At 44.7% G+C, this 23,288-nt stretch overlaps 2 protein-coding genes across 2 annotated transcripts in view; one reads left to right on the forward strand and one right to left on the reverse strand.

The window, feature by feature from the left end:
* The window catches only part of T265_00913 (hypothetical protein), a gene marked incomplete at both ends in the record, with an annotated part of 8,993 nt that extends 4,009 nt beyond the window's left edge, over positions 1-4,984 (forward strand). The window contains one exon of the mRNA XM_009164808.1: positions 4,754-4,984. Coding sequence (XP_009163072.1) covers positions 4,754-4,984 — 231 coding nt within the window. The remainder of the gene's footprint in view (positions 1-4,753) is intronic.
* The window catches only part of T265_00915 (hypothetical protein), a gene marked incomplete at both ends in the record, with an annotated part of 141,560 nt that overhangs the window by 32,645 nt on the left and 85,627 nt on the right, over positions 1-23,288 (reverse strand). The window contains 19 exons of the mRNA XM_009164810.1: positions 560-807; positions 1,201-1,332; positions 4,523-4,657; positions 5,463-5,547; positions 5,686-5,876; positions 6,055-6,137; positions 6,224-6,419; positions 6,653-6,758; positions 7,207-7,379; positions 9,144-9,256; positions 9,351-9,507; positions 9,681-9,974; positions 12,687-12,983; positions 15,408-15,722; positions 15,903-16,187; positions 16,908-17,022; positions 18,012-18,193; positions 22,256-22,386; positions 22,817-22,970. Coding sequence (XP_009163074.1) covers positions 560-807; positions 1,201-1,332; positions 4,523-4,657; positions 5,463-5,547; positions 5,686-5,876; positions 6,055-6,137; positions 6,224-6,419; positions 6,653-6,758; positions 7,207-7,379; positions 9,144-9,256; positions 9,351-9,507; positions 9,681-9,974; positions 12,687-12,983; positions 15,408-15,722; positions 15,903-16,187; positions 16,908-17,022; positions 18,012-18,193; positions 22,256-22,386; positions 22,817-22,970 — 3,392 coding nt within the window. The remainder of the gene's footprint in view (positions 1-559; positions 808-1,200; positions 1,333-4,522; positions 4,658-5,462; positions 5,548-5,685; positions 5,877-6,054; positions 6,138-6,223; positions 6,420-6,652; positions 6,759-7,206; positions 7,380-9,143; positions 9,257-9,350; positions 9,508-9,680; positions 9,975-12,686; positions 12,984-15,407; positions 15,723-15,902; positions 16,188-16,907; positions 17,023-18,011; positions 18,194-22,255; positions 22,387-22,816; positions 22,971-23,288) is intronic.

Raw genomic sequence — 23,288 nt, forward strand, 5'->3', positions numbered from 1 at the left:
ACTTGAGTTTCAGCTCACTTCAGAGGCCTCATCGCACCGGACTCTGGAACATGCTAAAGAACGTTCACCACATATTTCGATCGAACGTTTCACTGCGCCGCCTAACTTCACTCACCCCTATTCCGGGCCATATCACAGGTACTGAACCGACAGTGTGTGAAGCAGAGTCACTTGTATAATAAGTCAGGACGTCCCTGTAGCACCATTCAGTTTTTCGGTTTCCCGAATGCAGCCGAAACGAACCAATGATAGTTGAGCGCTCGTCATCTGTGAAATGCTGTGGGTCATGCCTGTTACAATGAACGTGTTTATGGATGATGACCTTGGGAGATAGCCATCATGATTATAAATAATCGATTGGTGTGGTTAGGCTTTATCCGCTTAGTTTAGTAGCTCAGCTCGCACGATCAATCCGGGGATCAATGAATATAGTTGGAATCGCCATGCAGCCCAGTTCAGTGGCGGAATTTGAAAGGGGCTGTTTGAAGATCTGAACCAAGTATCATTAAGGGTTACTGTAGAAGTTGGAAGCAAGGTTGACCGTCTCCATACAACTCACCTTTGTCATCCGAATTACCAAACTTTTGCCGTGATCCACAATACTTATCCGGCTGGAATTCGATACCACGTCACCATCCTTGAGCCACACCACTGAGTCCACATCCCCGCTCACATCGCAGTGGAGACGAGTTGGTTCACTGACTTTGATTGGTTCGTCCGACTGGTACACATGAACACGAGGTCGGGCTACACATGCGGAAGAAGGGATCAAAATGAAATCCGCCAGCGCATTGGTGATTAAAAATCCTGATTTCTCTAGTCGACTCTTAGGTGCTACTAGTGATGCTTTGGCCGGAATACTACCCGCGAAAGTTAGCCACACTAAATAGCTTTTTTTTAGAAAGTACGTAGAGAATATCGGCAATCAGCTAATCTCCGCACGGAGCGTGCAGCGTCAACTGGCACATGAATACCGGGTATTCAAATCGGTAGCTAGAACCATGGTTTTCATTGGACTGCAACATTTGCACAAGAAATATATATATATATATATATATAATGAGCCTTTACTACATAATAAAAAGCCCGTAAAGTGTTTGTGCGGTAAGAAGTGCATAGAGCACCAAAGTTCTATTGTTTGTACTTTAGATAACAACAGTTGAACCCATTTGGAAAATCCATACTTATCGGTAAACATACTTTTAACACGTAGTTCGAACGGATATTCCACAACCCCGGCTTCATTCTTAGCGAGGCAAGCATACATTCCTGGTTGTTCGGTTCTGAGTGGTCCAAGAACCAGTGAACCAATCCCGTTCTTGCTCGGATTACCTGAAATTGGCAAGATAAGATGTTTGTACCATATTTGTACCAGAGTACCAGAGTCGGTTTGCAGCCATTACGACAGAATCAACCCAAAGATAACGCTCAGAATTTCACTGCCTATTATCGATCGGAAATTATGAATTTTCATTAAGTCTGATACCGAACTCGGGATTATGCACACAAAAGATCTCATCACGAGCCCGGATTTGAAGCCTAAACTAGCTCCAAACTACAGTTGTTTTCACTTTTTACTTATTCCTGTGATGACTATTTCGGAGATAATATCTGAATTAAGCAATCATTTAGAAAGAGCTGCGTGCCAAGATTCAGTCATTCAGTTCATAACAGAACTTCTGTCTCAATATATGGCAAGCGCACTCACATTTTCGGAGTGCCGTTACGCTTCTCAACGTAGTAGGTGCGCGTTACTTTTCACAAGCGGAATGTCCCAGTATATTTTATTAAGTGTCTTGATAAATTTCTTAAGCTGACTTATTAAAGACCCTGAAGTTTGTTGATATTCTGATGGTATATGCGAATTCTCGAAGGAGGGTTTATCGCTTGAGTGGAGTTAACCCTGGGAGTCGAGGAGCCATGCCGTCCTCATTACGTCATTACATCATGAGCAGTACGCATCCTAGTAAAATCGAACCCCCGACCACCCGGATAGTAGGTTGAACTCCTAAACGTTTGGCCGCAAGCAGCGGTCACTCACTCAAACATAATATAGCGCCACCCATACTTTAATTACTCAATTTACCCGACATTATAACACGGTTTTGAATCTTTTTGAGAGGTGCACTACCGATGATTCCCAATAGGGATGCTTCTCAACTTTTGGACCTGGATTAGCCTCATTTGCGGAACGAAATCTGGATTGAAATATTAAACTGTTTTAGTAGAGAGCAAAGAAAACTCAATGTGGCGACATCCCCTCACCGAAGCAGTAAAATTATCCTGCCAAGTTACCCGGGCCGCCGTCTTTGCAAGCTGTGTTTGTCCAGCCATGTTCGGCCATAATGCTTTATTCTTCCACATTGTTTCTAATCGATGATTACCGCCTTATTGTCTTGGTTAGGCGTTAGTTGTATGACGAGGTTGCGGGATACTACTAATAGAACCTTGGTTCCCAAGTATTCACAGTGCCGGTGGGTCACCTTACTAGTAGTGTAACGGTGTATGCTACTGATGAGGCGTGCAAGTAGTTTGTTGTCCCGTGTGCAGGCTCCACCCCCCATATCTGACGGATCACCTTACTAGAATGTAACGGTGTATGCTACTGATGAGGCGTGCAAGTAGTTTGTTGTCCCGTGTGCAGGCTCCACCCCCCATATCTGACGGAAGGTGTAGTTTACTACGGAAACTATGTACCTGCTTTGCAGCGTTTGTTTATACTTGTTTAATATTCAAAAAACGTCCAGGAGATCTCAAGAGGACCTTTGGGAATGTCCACTTTTAAAAAACTCTGTGTAGATGAGATTCTTTATTTTTGTGTCTAACAGCTTGTAACCGCTTAGTTCGTGTCTGTTGTCAGATAACTTCGCAGCAAGGGGTTTTCCCTCGCACTGGCTGCTGTAATACCTGGCGATCGGGTGTATTTTCACAAGGTGACCACAGGGAAGCATTGATGCTACCTTCTTCGGAGAAGAGGTGGAATAAGGCAGATCTAACCTAGAAACCGCACGGTTTGATGGTTGACCGTAGGCACCGTTGCGTTAGAAAATGCATCGAACTACCTAGGGACACAGAGAAACTCAAAGTGTATCACATTGGAAAGTCTCTACAGCTGAGTTGGTCAGTATAACGAGCCGTTGATACAGGAGCAGAAGAGCGACCATCGTGTTACGCCTCCAACAATGAGTCAAAAGATTAGGAATAGCGAAAAGAAAGTGAAGATTTGAAACTAGCTCCAGTTAGCGGTGAAAACAGACGAGAATGGAGGCACATTAACTTCAGCTCAGAATCCTGAGCTTCAGAATACTTCTAAACAGGGATAGAAGGCTCAAAACTCATAAGGATGTTTTTGCCAAGGCAACAACTCGTTGTCCTATCTATCCAGGCTGTTCTCGGCAAAATTCTCGGTCGACGAAGGTAAGCACAGAAAGTTGGTCACACCAGTCTAGAACTTAGTAAGGCGGTCAGTGGGATCCAAGAATGAATGCCAGTAAATTGGGTGGGCCAAACAACTCTGCATTCACACTTTGTGGCAGCATTGTGTGTCACACAGATTTCTGCTCACTCGGTAGAACCCTATCTGATAAGACGACAGTCGATACCAAACTATTTGCTTGGATTACTGAGCAAAGTACTGCATGTAAGTGTGTTCGGAACAGTTACAACCCGCTCTTGAAAACTACCGTTTTCAGTGAGTCAAGCTGTTGTATTTCCTCTAATGCGGATTGATGGTGAAACATAAGACCTTGACAGGTTACATTTATGAGCATAGGTAACTGTCAGTGAAGAAAAACTGACGATCCCAAACAAACCACGCTCAGCGAACTCAAGGGGAGTCTGATGAGCCACCAGCTACTTGGACTAGGCCACAAAAGCAGAGGCTGACAACCACATTCCGAGAGAAGCACGCAGCCTAAACTCAAGGCTCCACTATCACGACTGTCTCCAGTCAACTGAAGAACCTAAAGCTTGACAAAACAGCCGACAAGGGTTTCCATTAAGGCTTGGAACATTTTGATTTGCGGCGTACCGGACGTAAGCTAAACATTCGAAAAGGCCGTGCAACACAGCCACATGGGTCCGTACCATCCGTAGACATGCACGTCTGAGTGAGTCATTGGTCACTAGCTTACACGTAAACCCCACGGAGTCACTAGAAAACCGTTCCGAATGAGTTTTCCTTGATATAACAGCGCATACAAGACTTGATTGAAATGAGCTAAATATGCTGACTCTCATGATGCTACCATGCTTAGATCAGCTGGTGGTTCCCAATAGACTTGTGCGTGTCGACCTTATTCTCTCAAGCTTGCATCGGCGTCAGCGGTTTGGATGTGGCACTATACTCAGCTCAGCGCCAATCGATTGTGGTTGCTCGGTTCAATCAGTCCGCCTCGGATAGCCGCGAACCACTGACAAGTAAGAGCAACGACTGCTTTATTTGTCAATGCCGGTGAATTTTAAGGATCTTGAGATGGGTTCGCGAAGCAGCGAAGCGAAACTTCTACTTAACGTTTCTTACTTGGGATAGGGTCGTTTTTATGGGTCCAGCGAATATCCGGTTTTGGATGACCGTTCGCCACACATCTGAATTGTATCCATCGCGATTCATAGGCCTCTGTAGTTTTGTTCGGGGTTCGTTCGAAAGTGGGCTTAGCTGAAACAGGGATGAAGTGGATATAGTCGGGTGAAGGTAAAAAGCGATACAAAAAGTGACTCATATGAGTAAACTGCAGCGTATATTCGGCCTCAGGACAATAAGTCATTCAAATTGAAAGAAACAGCGCACACAGATTTTGACATGGAAGTCACTCTCGAGAAATACACTCATTTGCAGATCAATTTGGCTTTCGCGAGAGACTCAACTGAATTTCTCCTTTATGATATTCTTCAACTGAATGTCCTGCACACAGGCTGCACTACTCACAAGGTTGCTGAAAACTCTTCAACAGCCCTCGACCTTTCCATGCAGTTTCCTACATGAAAATATACTGCGATATCTCGAATATCGTGCCAACTAAAACATGAGGCAGCCTGTGCGCAGCACATTCAATTGTAGAATATCCTAAACGAGAGATTCAGTCGAGTCTCTCGTGAAAACCAAATCGATTTGCAAATGAGTGTATTTCTCTAAAACAGTCCAATTTGGTTTCAAGTAGAACATAAGGTTGACAGATACTCGGGGAGTGCGCCTACCTGATGAGCCCCAAGAAGGGTGAAACCGGTCGTGGGCTGTTCGAAGAGTTTCAGCAACCTTGTGAGTAGTTTTCTTTATGAAAGCAACTCTCCTGGTCGAATTTAACACATTTTGCTCGTTTTTAAGACTGTGTTTTAGTAGCCTGGTTTTCTTTGGAGCTGCAATCAAGACTGCCTCTATTTTCCCGAAAGTGGTTAGCTGACAGGCTTTTGACCGAAAATCAATACCCCCAAATTAAACACCAAAAAGTTTTTCTCAGACTTACTGAACACTGTCAGGTAAGTGGAATCCATAGCGACATCTTGTCCGGTCGAACGAGCGATGCAAAAGTAGCTCCCTCCATCTGAGGGCTGGAAAGAGAGTCGCATAAAATTCTCAGTTATTCTAGAAGCTTCTCATTGAGTTACATTGCACTATTTGAATGCCTCGTGTAGATCAAGAAGTCAACCGTATTTGAAAAAAATGGGTTGAAATCCGGTTTAACAAACCTGTAGATTGTAGATGGTCACTTGGGTAGGAGTTTCAAAACGGACCCTGTTGGCTAGGTAGCTTGATAGCGGTTGACCTCTAAACTCCCAAGAAACTTCCGGTTCTGGTTGACCTTCAACTTCACAATTGATTGTCACCGACTGTTCTTCATATCCAATCGTCGAGACGGGCATCGATACCCTCGGGGGAACTAGCAAGGAAAAAACACGAAAAAATGAAAGCTGAGTGTGTGTGTGTTGGGTCAATGAGACAAGAGAACCTGATAAGTAAACAACGATTACTTTGTACAAAAACTCTGTACGTCAGTCGGTCTTCTCCGGCATGTTGGGTCATGAGACAAGAGAACCTGATAAGTAAACAACGATTACTTTGTACAAAAACTCTGTACGTCAGTCGGTCTTCTCCGGCAGGATTTTTTGCAACGCATGTCAGTTCGCCTTCATCTTCTTGCCTGAAACGAAGCGAAAAAAGCGATATAGTTCAACGTCCCACTCAGTCAGAAAGTTTCTTATCGGAGACCGCCTCACAAGTACTCACTTGAGCGAGTTGAAAATGAACAACCCGGATTCTGTGGTGGTATAATAACTTCTTGTGCGGCTGAAGGTAAGTCCATCGCGTTCCCAAGTAATTATTGGTGTCGGAGAGCCACTTTCGACCTCACAGTGCAACTGCAACACCGAATTGAGTCGACCAGAAAGTTCCAAGGAAGCTGGTCTTCGGAGTTTTGGTGGGACTGCAAGCAGAAGTAAATCGATGGATAGTCATCGAGAGGGTTTGATAACCACCGCTAGTTTTTCGGTGGTTATCACCAAAGGTTATTTCAAACAACGATTTACACTAAAAGCCAGTAGTTTTCCTTTGAATCTGCACCTAAATTGTCATTAAACTTAACACTGAGATAAGATGAACGCAAGCTTCAAACATATGTTATATGGCCATCGGAAGACACTTTCCGCTAGAACTTACCCAGAACTTCCAAACTGATTACTGCATTCTGAAATCCAGCCTCGTTATTGGCCGAACAGCGGTAGCGGCCTGCATGTTCTGGGCGGACCTTTTCAATTAGAAGTCCCTGAAGTAAAAATAAAACGCAACAATCTTCAGACTTGTTTCCGAAAAGAATCATGAGATCTCTTGCCATATTAGTAGATTGGTTCACAACTAAAAGTACACCAGCAGGAGGTTTTTGTCCCCAAAAAACAGTCATATTAGTTGTACCTGTCTCCTTTCACTCCCTTCCTCCTGATGAAGCATGGTATTCAGAGACTGGTTCGCTCATCAGGCTTGTTCAAGTTCACCCACTGCTGGACAATCACAGAGGATGCGTTGGGTGAGTCGGCAGTGCAGCAAAGGTCAAACTGCTAGTACGGAAACATGCTTCACGAATCGACATGTGCTCATCCGAGCACTATCAGTTGGTAAAGGGAGTGGTAGACTTAGCAAAATAGCAAGGAATGATTCAAACCGTTGAGGTATGGGCGCTTTCCGCATTCCAAATACGAGGGCTGAAGCCGACTCACTTGATCTGGCAACTGCCTAAATACACCAGGTTGATCTGCCGTGATGAGTTGTCCCGATGGCAAGAGCCATTGTATGCGGATAGGTTGTGTTCCGGTTGCCTGACATGGTAACAAAACTTGAGCGTTTTCTTTCACGAGAATGGGCTCCAAGGAAGTGTGAATGGTTGGACGTTCTGCATGCAGAAACAGAAATTGGATGCGGATGAATTTGGAGGAAATGGGCTTAGGGAAGGGAAGAAAGCTACTGCGTGCCCACCCCGTTAGAGCGTCGCCGAGATCACTTCGATGGTACCGCTTTGATATGTGGACACTTAAATGTTTCAACGATAAAACTCTGTCCTTAACCAAATCCGACAGATGTTTTGTACTGGGAAACTTTTCCCTCCAAGTGTCAGTATTCAACTCATTCGGACAACTGCATTTATCTGTTAGATACACGACTATGTGCAGTTTGAGGCTTACTAATCCAGACTTGCCTGGTGGTTGATGAAGAAGTTAGGAGAATTTGGTATTCGGTAGGTTTGCGAAGCTTTGAGATTAACTCTATAGGGTTCTGCCCACCTGTCTTTCTTTTTCCGGTTCAAGTTCTCGGAAGTTGAAAACTCGTATGTTCTTTTCGGCAGAATAAGTCGATGACCAAGAGGATGCAGGCTTGACAAGGCCTCACTGAACCTATAGGCAAGGCAAGTCCAATATGTTGGCGATAAACTCCTAAAACAATTCTATGCTGACCACTGGGCATCATTAGGTTCGTCTATTCAGACTCGAAAGTTCGGTTGCATTCAGCTCAGCCTAATGATGTAGTGGTCGGATGGTTTCCACGTGTCTCGGATTTCGAGCAACGCTAGTTGAGCCCAACGTCGAGACAGTAGCAGAAAAGTTCAAAGAAAATTAGCGAAATAAACTCATTTGCAAACTAATTTGGTCTTGCGAGAGACTTACCTGGAGCCCACCTGAATCTCTTGTTGTGATGTCTCCAGGCAACTGAATGCGCTGCACCAGGCCACCACATGTTTCCGTTGCTACGATATTTGAGACATTGTGATGAGTGCAAATGAGTGTATTTCGCTAATTTCGTGCATAACATAAGGTTGATGGAAACCCGGGGACTGCGCCTACCTGATGAGCCCCAAGAAGGGCGAAACCGGTCGTGAGCTGTCGAATAATTTTCAGCCACCTTACGAGTAGTGTATTACGTATAGACATGTATCGCGATATATCGAATATCGTAGCAACTGAAACATGCGGCGGCCTGGTGCAGCACATTCAGTCGCCTGGATACATCATAAACGAGATATTCAGTTGGGTTCCAGGTGAGTCGCTCGCAAAACCGAATTTATTAGCAAATGAGTGAATTCCGCTAAGTTTAAAGGAAGGTTATTTGGAGACGTGGTATTCAATTTGACCATGAGCAGAAGTCACCATAGGATGCTTATGCCCCTATGGACAATGCTATTTCAAACAACTTCAGAGACTCTGGCGAGTCATAAGTGGTTGGCGAATGGAAACTGGTTTGGTGGAGGAATGTATTGCTCAACATGGGATGTGTGTCCGTTGGTGAGTATGTACAAGCAAGTGGATAGAATTAGTAATAATCAGGGGGTTACAGGTTCACGACAAGGTCAGAGATTGACCATGTTGATACCGTCTGAAAAGTACATGTTTGAACCGGACTGGACTGGAAACACGAAACCACAATGAAGGTTGAGTTTCGGGTACAGACTAAACAAAACTAACGTCTGATGTATTAAAAAATCCAGTGATCCACTATTTATTCAGATCGATGGAATATGCACAAATCGTTAAAGACTCTCGTTCATTTCAAGGCGTTCAAGGTTACAAGTTAGGACTATTGCGTACAATGTACTCGAAACCACAGACGCGTCCGAATAAAAGTGAGACAAATCCAAGAGCAGTTACCATACATTTGAACTAACCTATGATTTCCACTACAACTGATTTCGTATCTTGTCCAACCTTGCTTGTAGCCGTGCAAATGTATCGTCCAGCGTCCTCCTTCTTAGCGTCTGTGATGGTTAGTACACCGGTTCTGAAAAAAAATTTACATGCCAAATTGACCAAAAAACAGAGTAGAAATATTCAACAACAAAAAATAACCAAGTTATTCACGCTGTAGCACTCACGTGATGTCCACGCTTGTCCCAAGTCGGAATAGTCCGCCAACCTCACGTGACCACTCCAAGGTTGGTTGAGGATGTCCTTCAGCTGAGCACTGAACTGTGAAAGTTGCTCCTTCTCGCTCACGCACTTCAGTCTTGTCCAACCGAACCAGTGGGGGCACTAAAAAAAGGAAACAAAACGAATCTCAGACGCGAAACATGGTTGCGTAGTGGGAGTCTTCGATGACATTTCACATGGGATCGTCGAGGTGAAACAACGCATCCATTCTATCAAACCATCCACATTGCTAAGCTATTGACGGGGACAATAGAAACCGATCAAACGCGACTCACTGATGACGTCTAGCTCGTAGACCTTCGTCACATTTCCAGCTTCATTACGGGCCATGCATTGATATTCGCCTGGATCCTTATTGCTTGCGGCTGGAATTCGTAGAATGCGCTGGTCCTCTTCAAAAACATATTTGACAGGGGCAGTAAATAGATTCAGTGGTGCTCCATTTAAGTACCACGTCACAATGGGTGCCGGTGAACCCAGTACCGGACAGGGCAGTTCCACTTCCTGACCGAGACGCGCGACGAGTTTCTCACGGAATCGGACGAAATCAGGCGGGAATCGAGGTGCGGCTGTAACAGAAATACACCGATCGGAACAGGTATAAACAATGCCTAGACCAGTGACTTCCAACTTCTTTCTTTCTGGAGGAAAGCTAATGATCTCAGGGGTCTGGAGGCCCCAGAGAATAGCTACCAGATTAGTGGTGGTTAGACTGATCCACATGAGGTCAGAAATGCGTCACCTTTCAGGATTGTTGTCCACTTACTACCTGGGTATGTGCGTAACTCACGCAAGTCGTGTGACCAAGACATGTGTACGCACCTCAAGACGCACCTGAATCTACTTGGGGCCTTCCAGCAAAATTGTGCACTGATGAAAGCACAACATATGGGAGACGGATGCACTTTGTGTTCACACACCAAGGATAAACACGCCGCCTCCGAACGAGGTCCAAACATAGGGCTAGATTCAAACGGGGCTCTCTGGCCACACAAGGCTCTTAGCTGAAAAACGTTTGCGAGTGGAATAAAACTTTCTACGCCAAAATGTTGCATTTGGTTGCGCGTGCTGGAATAAGAAAAGCGCTATAATCTACTTTCACGTCTTCGCAGCTCACCAGATTTCATTGTCTACCCAAGCAATCATGCCCATGGCGGAGAAATTCTGATGGAATACTCTCCTAGCATCCCTTGGACCCCCGGACGCCTAGATTGGGTTGAAAAGTTTAAACTGGTACTCTGAACTCAATTGCCTGTCTATTTTAGTCCATCAAGGACACAAAAATTCAGTTCCGTTGTGCGAATACTGAGCGCCGATTTAAACGCACGTGCGGCAGGAAATCCAACTAGGGCGCTCATTATTCGCACAATGGAATTGAATTTTCGAAAGCTGTGACGTGTCTCTGATGCATATGAAGAGACAGGCAACTGAGTTCAGAGTACGAGTTCAAACGTTTGAATTCCATCTAGACATCCTGTGGTCTCAGCAATGCTGGGAAAGCATTTCGCCACACTTTTCTGCCAGGCTTATTATCACTTCAGGGGACAGTGGAATTTGGTGAGTTGCAAAAATATGGACGTAGATTAGAACGTTTGAATCCCATCTAGACATCCTGTGGTCTCAGCAATGCTGGGAAAGCATTTCGCCACACTTTTCTGCCAGGCTTATTATCACTTCAGGGGACAGTGGAATTTGGTGAGTTGCAAAAATATGGACGTAGATTAGGGCGATTTTTGGTGTGAGCATATTCACAACAAGGTCCAACATTTTGGCGCAGAAATTTTTATTGCACTCGCAAAGGTTTTGCAACTAAGACCATCGTGCGGCCAATGGGCCCCTAGAACTAGAGCGCCTAAGAAGTCTGAGCGAGCCTCTGCTCATCGCATCACCGTCCTATCCAGAGCACATCTGCAGTTGCCGCGCTAGTAAGACCCATCGCTCTTCAGGCCTTCTCTGCAATGTGGGCTTGTGTTGCCGCCTCCAGTTCAACTTGCGATGTTAGTCCACTGGATTCCTAGATTTGTGGCCATTGCCATTTCCTGTGGAGCGCTCACTGGTACTGCCCACTGTCTTTAGGCGGACCAGCAAAGTGTGAAATTCTATCCGAGCGTGAATAAACCCACCTAATTCACTCCACACAGGATTCGTCCTGCCATGCCTTTTTACGAAAACCGATTTGCTGTTGGTTGTTCGGTTAGGGAAGTGTGTCAGTTTTAATCCTGATACTGAGGTGCGCATTTGATGGTCAGCCCTATGCTAGCGGATGACAACCGGTAAGGAGCAGTCCGCTACGAGGTTATATAAACTTGAGATTAAGTAAGAGACCGCAGACAATCTAGTTGCTGTTGCTATCGCGTGTACCTCAAAGTTCATCATCATTGTCAGTTGTAATAACCTCGTACTTGTGGTACAGTGGTTCTAGCTGCCACAGTTTCGTTCCCCGATGATTTGGGGAGGTGGGATAGGTAGCTGCGCATTGGAGACGGGAGCTGATAAATTAGTGCGTCAATACACCACCGTCTGTGAACTTTTAAGTGGGGAATCGGGAATGGAGCTATGCGTTGAAGGCAACAGCTTGGATGCATGAGCGCCATTGAGGGCGCGACTGGGCCATCGGTATGACCCATCTTGGGGTCTCCATCCAGGAAGACGATAATGACCAGCGCAGCTGAGTTTGTTGGTAATGGCTGTTGTACTTCGCTGCCAAGTCATTGTTTGACCGCCTCAAAGTTGGTCCACAAGCAACATCATTTTTAGTCATAAGTCGTTTTTAGATGACTCCCACAGAATTTCCAATATTCAGTTTTCTTAGACAGCTTAGTCCTTTTGGAAACAGAATCGCTAATTTCGCCCTTTTTATGCGCCTCTTATATAAAATTAGCAGGGTTTATCAACCGAGCCGGCATACTTCTGAAAATCTTTGAATGTCTGAAGAACAGAAAGCGAGAAATGTAAGACCTAAAAATGACAAGCGTTCTAATAGTTGAAGTGTGCCACATTTTTCTTGAACCCAGCAAAGAAAAGAACATCGTTTACTTCAACTAAGTGGCACCATTTTAAACTATAAACTTTTTAAATGTCACTCTCCGTGTGCTACTCATGAGTAGCTTCCGTGCGACGGGACAGAAAAATGTGAAGAGGGAAGCTCCCTGTGATGTAGTAAGAGGAATGTTAATCAGTTCGCGAACCATTGCGGTGTACTTTATGTGCAACAATAGCTTTGTCAGTGACCCTAGCAAGCGCTGGTTTTTGTCCTGAAGGATATGCGCATCGTAACTCACCGATCACCGACAATTGAAAACTGTGGCTATCTTCGCCTGCACGATTTTTGGCAATACAGCGGTACGTTCCATCTTCTGCTACAGTAGGCCGAACCACCGTCAGACTTTGACCTTGGTCGTGGATAACAAAATAGTCGCTATCCCCTGACATCAACACTGGAGCACCGTCCTTTGTCCACGTGATTTCTGGATCAGTTTGGTTAATATTTCGCAAGAGGCAGTAGAACGTGATTGGAACATACTCCTTCGTTCTGTGCTCTTCTGGAGAAACACCTCGCTTGATTATCATTGGAGGTACTGAAGCAAAAAAGGATGCAAATGAGGCGAAAGTAGCCAGAATCGGATCCTAAATGCGGAGGTAAATCGGACATCATCCAGTGGTTCTCACCGGTTATTCCCGAAAAAACCACGTCTTTCCATTCTAACAGTCATAACAAATTTGTGGTCCTGGTATAGCCAAAATAGACTAAAGTCCTTGCAATGATGAATTTTCCGTGATGAATTTTCGGTCGAGAAGCAACAATAAGTCGATGAAAGAAGCAGGATAACTCTTCTAAGTGTATGAGACAGTAATTTTCAACAACAAAAGGGACACACAAGCTATTCAAAATGTGTCGTTGTTGATTTCTTCTCTGTGCTTGGAGGTCAAAAGTTTCAGCCCTCAAATCGGCATTCAAGACATGGTACATTTGGAGCATACCTATCTTGTTTTAATACGAAGAACGAGTTGATTGGGATACTGTATAGAATGCAAGTTCATCTCAACTGAAAGTGGCATACGTGCGTTTGGCGGAAAGGGAGGTCTGAACGATTGTCATGAGCATCAGAGTACGAATTGGGCTTTTATTGGTTTCAGCTAAGCTCCATCTGCACTGCATGTGTCTAGTCTCGAACCCGTGGACAATGTTCGGTCTCAGTTCACCGAGCTACTGTGGATCGGTGGCTTATGACAACTGGCTCCCTTGTGGTTGGTCTGCTTGCGCACAGGCATGGAACGCTTTCCACATCAGGGTCATCAGTTTTCGAGTGAAGTCTTTGTACAGCCACAAATTTCTAAATTGAGTCGCTCCCTCCATACTCATCCACTCTGTTTTGATATTTTATCGGATCTAGCGGATTCGTTATTCCAAAGTTCGAACCGAAGCGCACAGAGTTCGATGAGCCACAGTAGGGGCAAAGTAGCATGCATACATATATACATGCATATAAATGCACATCAATTTGGTTTTCACATGCGACTCGACTGAATCTCTCGTTTATGATATTCCACAACTGAGTGGGCTGCTCAAAGACCGCGTCATGTGAAAATATACCGCTATATCTCGTACATGGTACCAACTGAAACATGAGGCGGCCTGGTGCAGCACATTCAATTGCTTAGGAAAGCCATAAAAGAGAGATACAGCTGGGTTTCAGGCGAGTCACCCGTGAAAACCAAATTGATGTACAAATGAGTGTATTTGTCGGAATCTGTCCAATTTGGGTTCAAGTAGAACACAAGGTTGACTGAAGCTCGGGGACTGCGCCTACCTGATGAGCCCCAAGAAGGACGAAACCGATCGTGGGCTGTCGAAGCGTTTTCAGCAACCTTGTGAATAGTTTCTAGGTTGTTGACCACTTCGCAAAAAGTTATGAAAAACATTACTTGGTAAGGTTATAACTATTCACTTGTCAGACAACTGGCTGAATAATTCATTAGCTGGTTAGACCAAGAAATTCTATATATGAGGTATGTTGGATTTTTGATGGTCTGTAAAAAAGGTCGATGATCATCAGTTTGAGGACAAAAGAGCCGATACAAATTTCGCACAAACTTCGTTACAAAAATCTTCGCAGTCGATACAAACTTCCACTGAAAAAGCCATCAACAAACACATCGAATTGATCCAATCTACCGGCCACTGCAAACAAAAGAATTACGGAACTACAGAACGCAGAGGCGGATAAAGTCAAAAGAAAAAAGCAATCAGGCTGAAGCAAGGAATTTACCAAAAATAGAAGCCGCCCTCACAACCAGCCAGATTCAAGGAAGGAAGACTACAACGAAACATAAACCGGGAAAGGACCAACTGTAAACAGACCCAAAGCACCCCAAAGCAGCCATCCAAAAAACCAATGGAATAAGGGGCATACAGACCACAACGCAGCAAAAAATCACGGTCGGTCCTACAATAATGCAACAGAAGGTATATACCAACCAGCCAATCACATGACGGGATATTAGATACTCTTCAGAAACTACATTAACGCAGCTAGGCACGGAGAAAACACCCGTTCATTTGCGCACTGACGATGTCTACCCGACTGGGGAAGAAACGCTTGTAAGCCTATTGCCAAGCTCGGCGAACAGATCAACTCCCATCTGATCAACCACTAGTAAACGTCGCAGAAAGAACGATTAGAAACAAATTGTTTGAAAAATCGTGCTGTTGGTCTAATCTCCAATAGTCTGGAGCCAATACGCTAAAATTAAGTTTCCATTGTTGCTAGTTTCGCTGACCGCTATTGGTGTACCTAAATTGATCGTCGTTAGTACACTTCCTTATGTGTTTGTGGACACAGTCATCTCAGAGGTGATTATTCTAATCAGTCCTTTGAAGCCTCCGTTTGATTAGTTCATCCAGTCTGGCTGTTCAGAGGATAACGGTACGTATAGGTGGCAGTGCAGCGAATTGAGCATTAGTTCTCAAAGTACACAAACAGACATGGATAACTACTCACCAATCACCGACACGTTGAACTTCTTCTCAATGGTTCCACCACCATTGCTTGCAGTGCACGTGTATTCACCTTTGTCCTTCAGTTGAATATTGGAAATTTGCAATATCTGATCACCACTGAGGATGGCTATGTTTGAGCGCTCAGAGCCACCGAACGGGGAGCCAATTACCTTGGGCCTAAGAATCTCCACATCACGTTTGAACCAGGAAAATCGAGGTCTTGGTTCACCCGTAGCCTCGCATTGAAGCTGGATTGTTTCGTTCTGAACAGCTTGCACGTGAATTCGTCTTGTGGCATCCACAAACTTTGGTCGCACTGTTGAGAGAAGTTTGTGAATTACAAACAGGTGATACACAACCAACGAACTCACGTCAAAGGGCTACAAACAGCAAGCAAACAGAGTTGGGATTCGTATATATGTTACAATCGTCAAATCCCATTGGCTAAACTCCTATTAAGCATAGCCACTCTATCGTTCCACTCAAGCGTACTTACCATAAACCAGTACATTGAAAATCTGAGTAGATTTCCCCACCTCATTTTGTGCGTGACAGATATATTCGCCACCATCTCGAGGTTGAACTTGGGGCACAGTCAGCTTGCTTCCATCGGCTGATATTTGGATATCTGGACCACTCACTACTGGAACCCCACGTCTCTCCCACTTGATCTGCGGTGCAGGATCGATTCCCTCCATCAAGGTGCAGTCCAATGAACGCGTTTGATTGACAAACCAATGCACTTCTGGTTGGACGTTCGATGTGTCGAAAGTCGGTGGAACTGAAGAGGAGGTGAAAAACGAATGGGAGCCAGGAATCGATCAGTCTTTTGTCTGGTTCGAGTCTGATTTCACGACTCATTAAACAATCGGTTTACCACACAAAATTCGAAGAGTAACAGTTTCGCGTACTGAGTGATTCTCGTCCACACATACGAGAAACAGCCTCACAGAGTTTCTGTTGGAAGTTATTCTCAAATGAATCAATCAGTCACTGAGCAGAGTATGCTCTGTTAGAATTTAATTTCCATAGTCTGAGGGATTCGTTTGAACATGATTTGGATTTGGTACTCATGCGCTTAAGTCGCGGAACAATTTTGTTCGCCTCAACATCACAAGAGGGACTAATCCCTCATCGTTGAAAAAGCATTCACAAAGCCTCCTATTCAAACCATTCAGGAACTAAGGAAATAGATCCAAGGAACTAGCTGTCAGCTTAAGAAATGTTAATGAAAAGCTTCAGAGACCGGAAATCATAATAAAAATCGTTCATCTTTAACACCCTTTCGGTGCACAGCTGTCATGCTAGCCGAAGGGAGCACGAGGGATGGGATACTGTCTGGTTGCCCAAGCCTAGACAGGGGAAGCCGAGAGACAGAGGTCGGGTTAGAACCGCGGACCTTCCGGTCAGTAAATCTGCGCTCTAACAACTGAGCCATCTCGCTCCCCGAAAATACCGTGACACAAATTGTCGAGTTTCTTGCGCAAATGTTTAGACTTACCCCTTACGCGAACAATATACTCCATGATGTCCCAGCCGACAGCGTTGCTCGCGTTACACTGATACGTACCGCTGTCTGATTTTCTCGTACGGAAGAAGGCCAGAGTTTGTCGGTCCTGGTGTGCAACAAGCAAAAAAGCATATAGTGCGTCTTCAGACTATTGGTACAAACCGTACAAACACGAATAATTGAAGACGTATTGTCACCGCACACTATTCAGTGATAATCCATCTGAGGAGATACTCCTTTTGGAGATAGATGGATCGATTTCCGAGCGAGAGTAAACGGGTCAAGATCCTGAGGATCTTAGTCTAGATCCTCAGGATGGAAATCAAACAACCAGGAGAGGAGGATTTTGAAGTAAGGAAGGTGAAGAGACCTGGGAGGGCCTCTCCTGCTGTCTGAATATTGGTAACTAGGGTGTGTTAATTGACTGTTGATCAGGTATTGGTTGATCTGTTCGCTGAGTTTGGCAATCGACTTGCGAACGTCTTGCCATCATGTGAAGAGATATCGTCGCGCAACCGCTCGCTGACCAAGAAATTTCCGATCGTTTGTCATCAACCATCTTGCTATTGTTGAAAGCAATAAACATGGGTCATTGCTATGCTCTTTTTAGACTAAACTATCGTCACCACCGCCGGATCAGCATTTGAAATGTCTTCATTTGGTCGACTCGGAGTTGGGCAATATAGGTTTTTCAAGCTTCTAACTCCGCATGATGACATTAAGTCATTTTAACGAATACAACGTGCCCAAATAGCGCTGCTTCTAACAAATAGAGTTTGGTATATTCCAGAATAACACTTGAAAACTACAGTCTTCCAAGTTGAATTTGGTCGCGCTTATGAGGTTGGGGGCTGGGGGCCCAAGGTGTGCCGTATAGTCCTTACGAGGCGTCGGATACCTTTGCTATTCGCAAATAAAGTACAAGGTTCGTTGCATGCAGTGTTTTGTTACGTGAAGGTAGTTTTGTCAACTCGATTTGATCGTCCATTCACCATAAATATCTGTTGCTATCCCTGAGCTCACCTACTACGCACACCTCAGCCAACAGGTCACTTGTGTTCTGGTCCACAATCGGCACACATTTGTATCACTTACCTGGGAGACTACCGCATGTCTTGGCATAGTATTTTCGTTCCATCCGGAACCAGAATCTCCTACTTTTGAGAACTGGATCCTCGGGGGCGGTGATCCGTTGGCTGGACAAGGAAGGACCAACTCATCGCCTTCGCGTATCGTATAGTCTGTGCGCACGCGTCCACGATCGACGCGCGCTGGGGCTACAAAAAGACGGTTATGAATGAGATGGACAAAATGCAAGTTGATGCATCGAAGTGAGCAAAAAACAGGCTAATTTTTCGTTCGAAAATCTGATTCCTAAAAGATAATTCGTTGAAATGACTTCCAAAGTACAGTCATGCAACAGCAATTGGGGCAAGCAGAGAAATAAGGTGTGGTCTTTTTTCTTGAACGAACAGCACTCACAAGATTGCTTAAGACTCTATTCTAGGCTAGATATTTATGGCGGTGGTTGAAAGAAAGATTTTGCTATGGAGCGTGGACCATGTACAATGAAGTGTTGTTTCAGAGGTTATGCTCTTTGTGGGTGTGCTGTCCAATTAATTATGTAAGTCAAATCCTACGAAATGCGAACATTCCGTCCTCGTTGAGGATGGAACACTGCGGGTACTTCTAGAAGCAGTGTGCCATTCAACAGTGGAAGCTGATGGAGTTCTTACCTAGACAGGAGGTAGCACGTCCTGTCTTTAAGACCACGTGACCGTGTGTTCCGGATAAACGTGAGATGCGTATGACTAATGAATCTCAATAAGTGTATGCCGGTTGTAAATTAGTTATCGGGTTTTCAAATAGAGTTTATCCCACTTTCACGGCCGAATCTAGGTTGAAAAATATCCCGATTACCCAGAATCACCAGGCAAATGTGAGTTTTGGGGGTATTAAGTATCCTGGATAGCCGTCCTCTTCAAAGAGGCATAGGAACTGGAAGAGAATACTTGCTCTAAGCAGACTGAAAAGCATCTCCGGTATGAACAGAAAGGTCGGAGTTCATGTATCCACTTATTTGTCGTTTTTTCTCAAGTTTTCTGGAAAGATTTCACCCTTCGCTCCTGTTGCTGACTACATAGGTTCATCAGCGGGAATATATAGCAGAGCCGGATACATGGATTTATAACCGGCAATCTTTCTTTGGATGGTTGTAGGCACTGTGTACCGTAACTTTAAAAAAGCTAACTTTGAAAGTTTTGCTCTGGGTGGGTGGAGACTGTGTCCAAAGGCTGCATGAAAAGAACATGGCCTGATAATTTTCAAAATACTCTCATTTGCAAATTTGGTTTTGTTGGAAGACGAATGAACCTCAACTGAATCTCTCGTTTACGGTGATCCCTGTCAGCTCAATGTGATTCGCAAGAACGCCTCGTATTTCAGATGGGTTCAAGTAGAACATAAGGTTGACAGGCGACTTCGCCTACGTTGTGAGCCCTAAGGAGGGTGAAACCGGTTGTGGGCTGTCCAAGACTTTTCAGAAACTTGATGAGTAGTATGCATAATCTAAAAGCATTCAGCTTGGTATTTATGCGAACGAAGAACTCCCGATTACAATAGGATGCATGCACGAGGATTGTCCGGAGGCCAGCCGTCCCTAATAGCCGAACGTCACATCAATTGGACAGATGTGTCACGTGCGGGCTACGGATCAAACGAAGGCATGTCCTGATTGCTAGCCAATCTGGCTAGAGCAGCCTCAGCTCGACGCTCCTCGTCCCCTCACGGAGATTCCAGCACGACCTTGTGGAACATTCTGTGATTACCCTATAAATGCAGTTGTAATAGTCCTCCATAGTCTGTATAGAGGGCTGTCTGAAGCCATCGTGCCTTTTGATATACCATAGCGGGCGGAGCAGGAAGCAAAGGGACTGGTACAGACTTGCACGATTGTTCAGCAAACCACAGTAAACATGTGCTTAAATCTTCATTTTCAGTAGCACATATTTGCATTGGGGAGATTGTACTCCAAGTGGCTTACTTTCATTGATTCAGTGAAACGTTTATCTCCCAGATCAATGGCTTCTGAATGGGTGCCCATTACCTTCACCCCAGCTGGACAGATACCAAATAAATACACTCATTTACAAATCAATTTAGTTTTCACGACAGAATCAACTGAATCTCTCGTTTATGGTATTGTTCAACTGAATGTGCTGCACCCAGGCCGCCTCATGTTTCAGTTGGTACGATATTCGAGATATCGTAGTATATTTTCATAAAGGAAACTACTCACAAATTTGCTGAAAACTCTTCGACAGCCCACGATCGGTCGTGGATGACATGCGCAGCTTCTCCCTCTAGTGCAAAAAATTAGGACCGAGGCAATTCTCTCTGGTTTTGAAAACCAATAATTTTCAATTTTCGTAACCGCCCAGAGCCATGTAGCTGAAGTTTGACAGTACCGAAGAAACCCTGTATGGGATTCGGTGGAACTACATTCATGAGTGAACCTATCCTCAGGAGAAGTGCGCGTTGACACTGTGAATTACATGACTTTGTCCCGATGTGTGTGTGTCACTGGAAGTCGTTTTTTGTTCCTCCTACGGTGTAACTGATTTGGTTTGGTGAGATTGCTAAAACATACATACACAAGACACATTATCCTCACTTGCATCGATCGTATCTGACTCGGTCAAACTGGAGAGTAGGTTGACATTTTCAGGCGACAATCGGGACTGTAAAAACTACTAATTGATACGACGCTACTCTAGAACAGCTCAGTTTCGCGATCGCAGTTTGAAAATGAATGTCTTTCTGTACATGAAAAATCACTCGTTAACGAATTGATTCAATGATAGCGTGATGCTCAAAAGAGTCGTCCGTTTCGCAACCGAAAAGGCTGAACAAAATGCGCCTCATTTTTTGGTTAATCTGATCCCCAATATATCGAAGTATCTTTTCTCAGAGCTTCCATCGATGACATCGTGGAAGTAAAAAAATAATCCATTCCTTCATCACTTTGACCATCGAGAAAACTGGAACACTAGAATAAGTAGAGAGATACTCAAGAGGTTATCGCGGAAAAGTGATTCTTGTCCAGCCATGTGGATCCCAGAATAACAAATGAATCGAATTCGTCTAGCTAGTAAGTAAGTACTTGAGCTATCAGTTGGTTATCGGTCCCCTTCGTTTGAGTGTAACACACAAGAGCTCAATTGTCTTGTTTGCTTTTATTGGGTCCGGACGGTCCATATTAAGTGGCATTTGGGGAATTCTGGTCGGCCCATTAGCCTATCATCATTTTTGCTAGCCTTAATTAACTCGCTCGACCTAGTTAGCTCATAACACAGGAAGCATCACCGCGAGATGCACTTTCGTAGTGGTCCGCAGTCTTTCAAATGGTGGCAATTCTCCTTGTTACTTCCCCGCCAACATTTGACAACCTTCGACTCATGGCCGGTGGGTCATCCACTGACTGATATGGAGAGGGCGGTTGGGACTCCATGTTCGAGCAGATGCTGCCCTAAGTTTACCGCCTAATGGAAGGATTCAACATGTAATAATTTTTCCAAGCGTGTGCCACGCTACCTGACCGGGAAGTCCTGACTGGCGGGTCAATCGATCGTCACAACCAGGACAGTTACTGGGTCGTCGTTCGATGGATCGGGCACACCAATCACATCGCTCAAGTGTGAACACGTTCGCCTGTTCAGATGTGAAAATTCAGATGCATCCAACGTGCGTTGGTGGAGCAGTGGTTACGCGCACGCCTCGCGTGTCAGATGTCCGGGGTTCAGATCCCGGCACGGCTATTGGATATGAACTGCTGATTAGTTCTAGTAAGAGCGAAACTCGAGTCCACTGCATCCCTTTGGCGTGGACTCACCGGAATAATTACGCCAGAACAGGAACGCAACCGTTCAAACGAGTGGTGTGAGTATGGACAATCTTTCCACAGTTGTTTTACAAACGAAGCGTTATACGACTGACGCACTCATCAGCATTACTTAGGTTTAGGCTGGAATCATGTGGAGACGAAAGGTGATTCATTATCCTTGTATGAAATGGTGAGTATGTGGGCGGAAAATATCCATCAAAAATCACTTTGTTTTAATAGAATTTTTTTAGATTGCAGGCAAAACCTGTCTATTCCAAACAACCGTTTCATTCTTGTGTGGAATCACAGGCATTGCACATCACACAGATGTTTGTGGATATTTGAACTCACGGCCTTCCAGTCATTAGTCCAGTCATCGTAAGAATTGGTGAGAATTACACTGCTTGGGTTCCCAGTGTGGACAAAACAACTTTAGAAACTAATAAAAACGCTTTACCTCCAACGACGACGTCAGTGTTGATCTCGATTTGCCCAAATGGATTCCTTGCGACGCAGCGGTAGCGACCGGCATCCGATGGCTGCATAGCGATGATTTCCAGTTGCCGATCCTGATTGATGAGACGGTACCTGAAGATTACAATAGAACTATTGGAGTTAACGGGAGATTACAGCTAGAATGCATAGGGTCTTCGAACTATGTGTTCCATACTGCTTGGTGCCCCGATATTCATTCTAGCCACATTTTGGCTCAACGCTTCGGTCTGCTTCAAACAAGAAAACGAAGTCACTTAGAAGGCCCTGACGTCTGCTGGTCTGTCAAATGTTTTGAATTGTACACGGATCGGAAGCAGTTTCAAAAGTGGGACACAGTGAGGTCGGCAGTTGGTGTACGGACTTTGTGTAGTCACATCATCTAATACTGGACTGAGAGTGCGGTTGAAAATATGATCTGTGGAGTTAGTATAAAAATCTTGGTTAACCAGCAAGGTTCGACGCCGGATTTACGACTCCCACAGGTGAACAAAACATATATTCTAGATAGGTAATGACGACTCACCTGTATGGGAGCTGGTCCAACGGAACTCCATCCTTATACCACGTGATCTTCGGGACCGGATTACCAGATACGAGACATTCAAGTAACGCGCTCCCACCAACCGTCCGCTCCAGGCTGTATTGAAGCTGCCCATCACTGTCAAGACGTGGTGCGTCTGTTTGAAATTCACAGTATGCGGGAGAAACTAGTCAAGACGTCATAAGTTCGACAACGGAAAACACAACTTCGATCAAAATATCATTTTTCACTATTAATCGAACCACGAAATTAAACTAAAAGTGGTGGTTCATGAGGGACGGTAACAGTATGCGCAAGGTCATTCACCAGATTAGTACCTCTTTCCGGGAGGACAGCCTTTCAGACAGACAGTGTCATTTGATCACCCAGGCTTTCGAGCATTTTGAAATCACGACTATTAATCGAACCACGAAATTAAGCTAAAAATGGTGGTTCATGAGGGACGGTAACAGTA

This window comes from Opisthorchis viverrini (genome assembly GCF_000715545.1).
Source record: "Opisthorchis viverrini unplaced genomic scaffold opera_v5_9, whole genome shotgun sequence".
Taxonomy (NCBI): Eukaryota; Metazoa; Platyhelminthes; class Trematoda; order Opisthorchiida; family Opisthorchiidae; genus Opisthorchis; species Opisthorchis viverrini.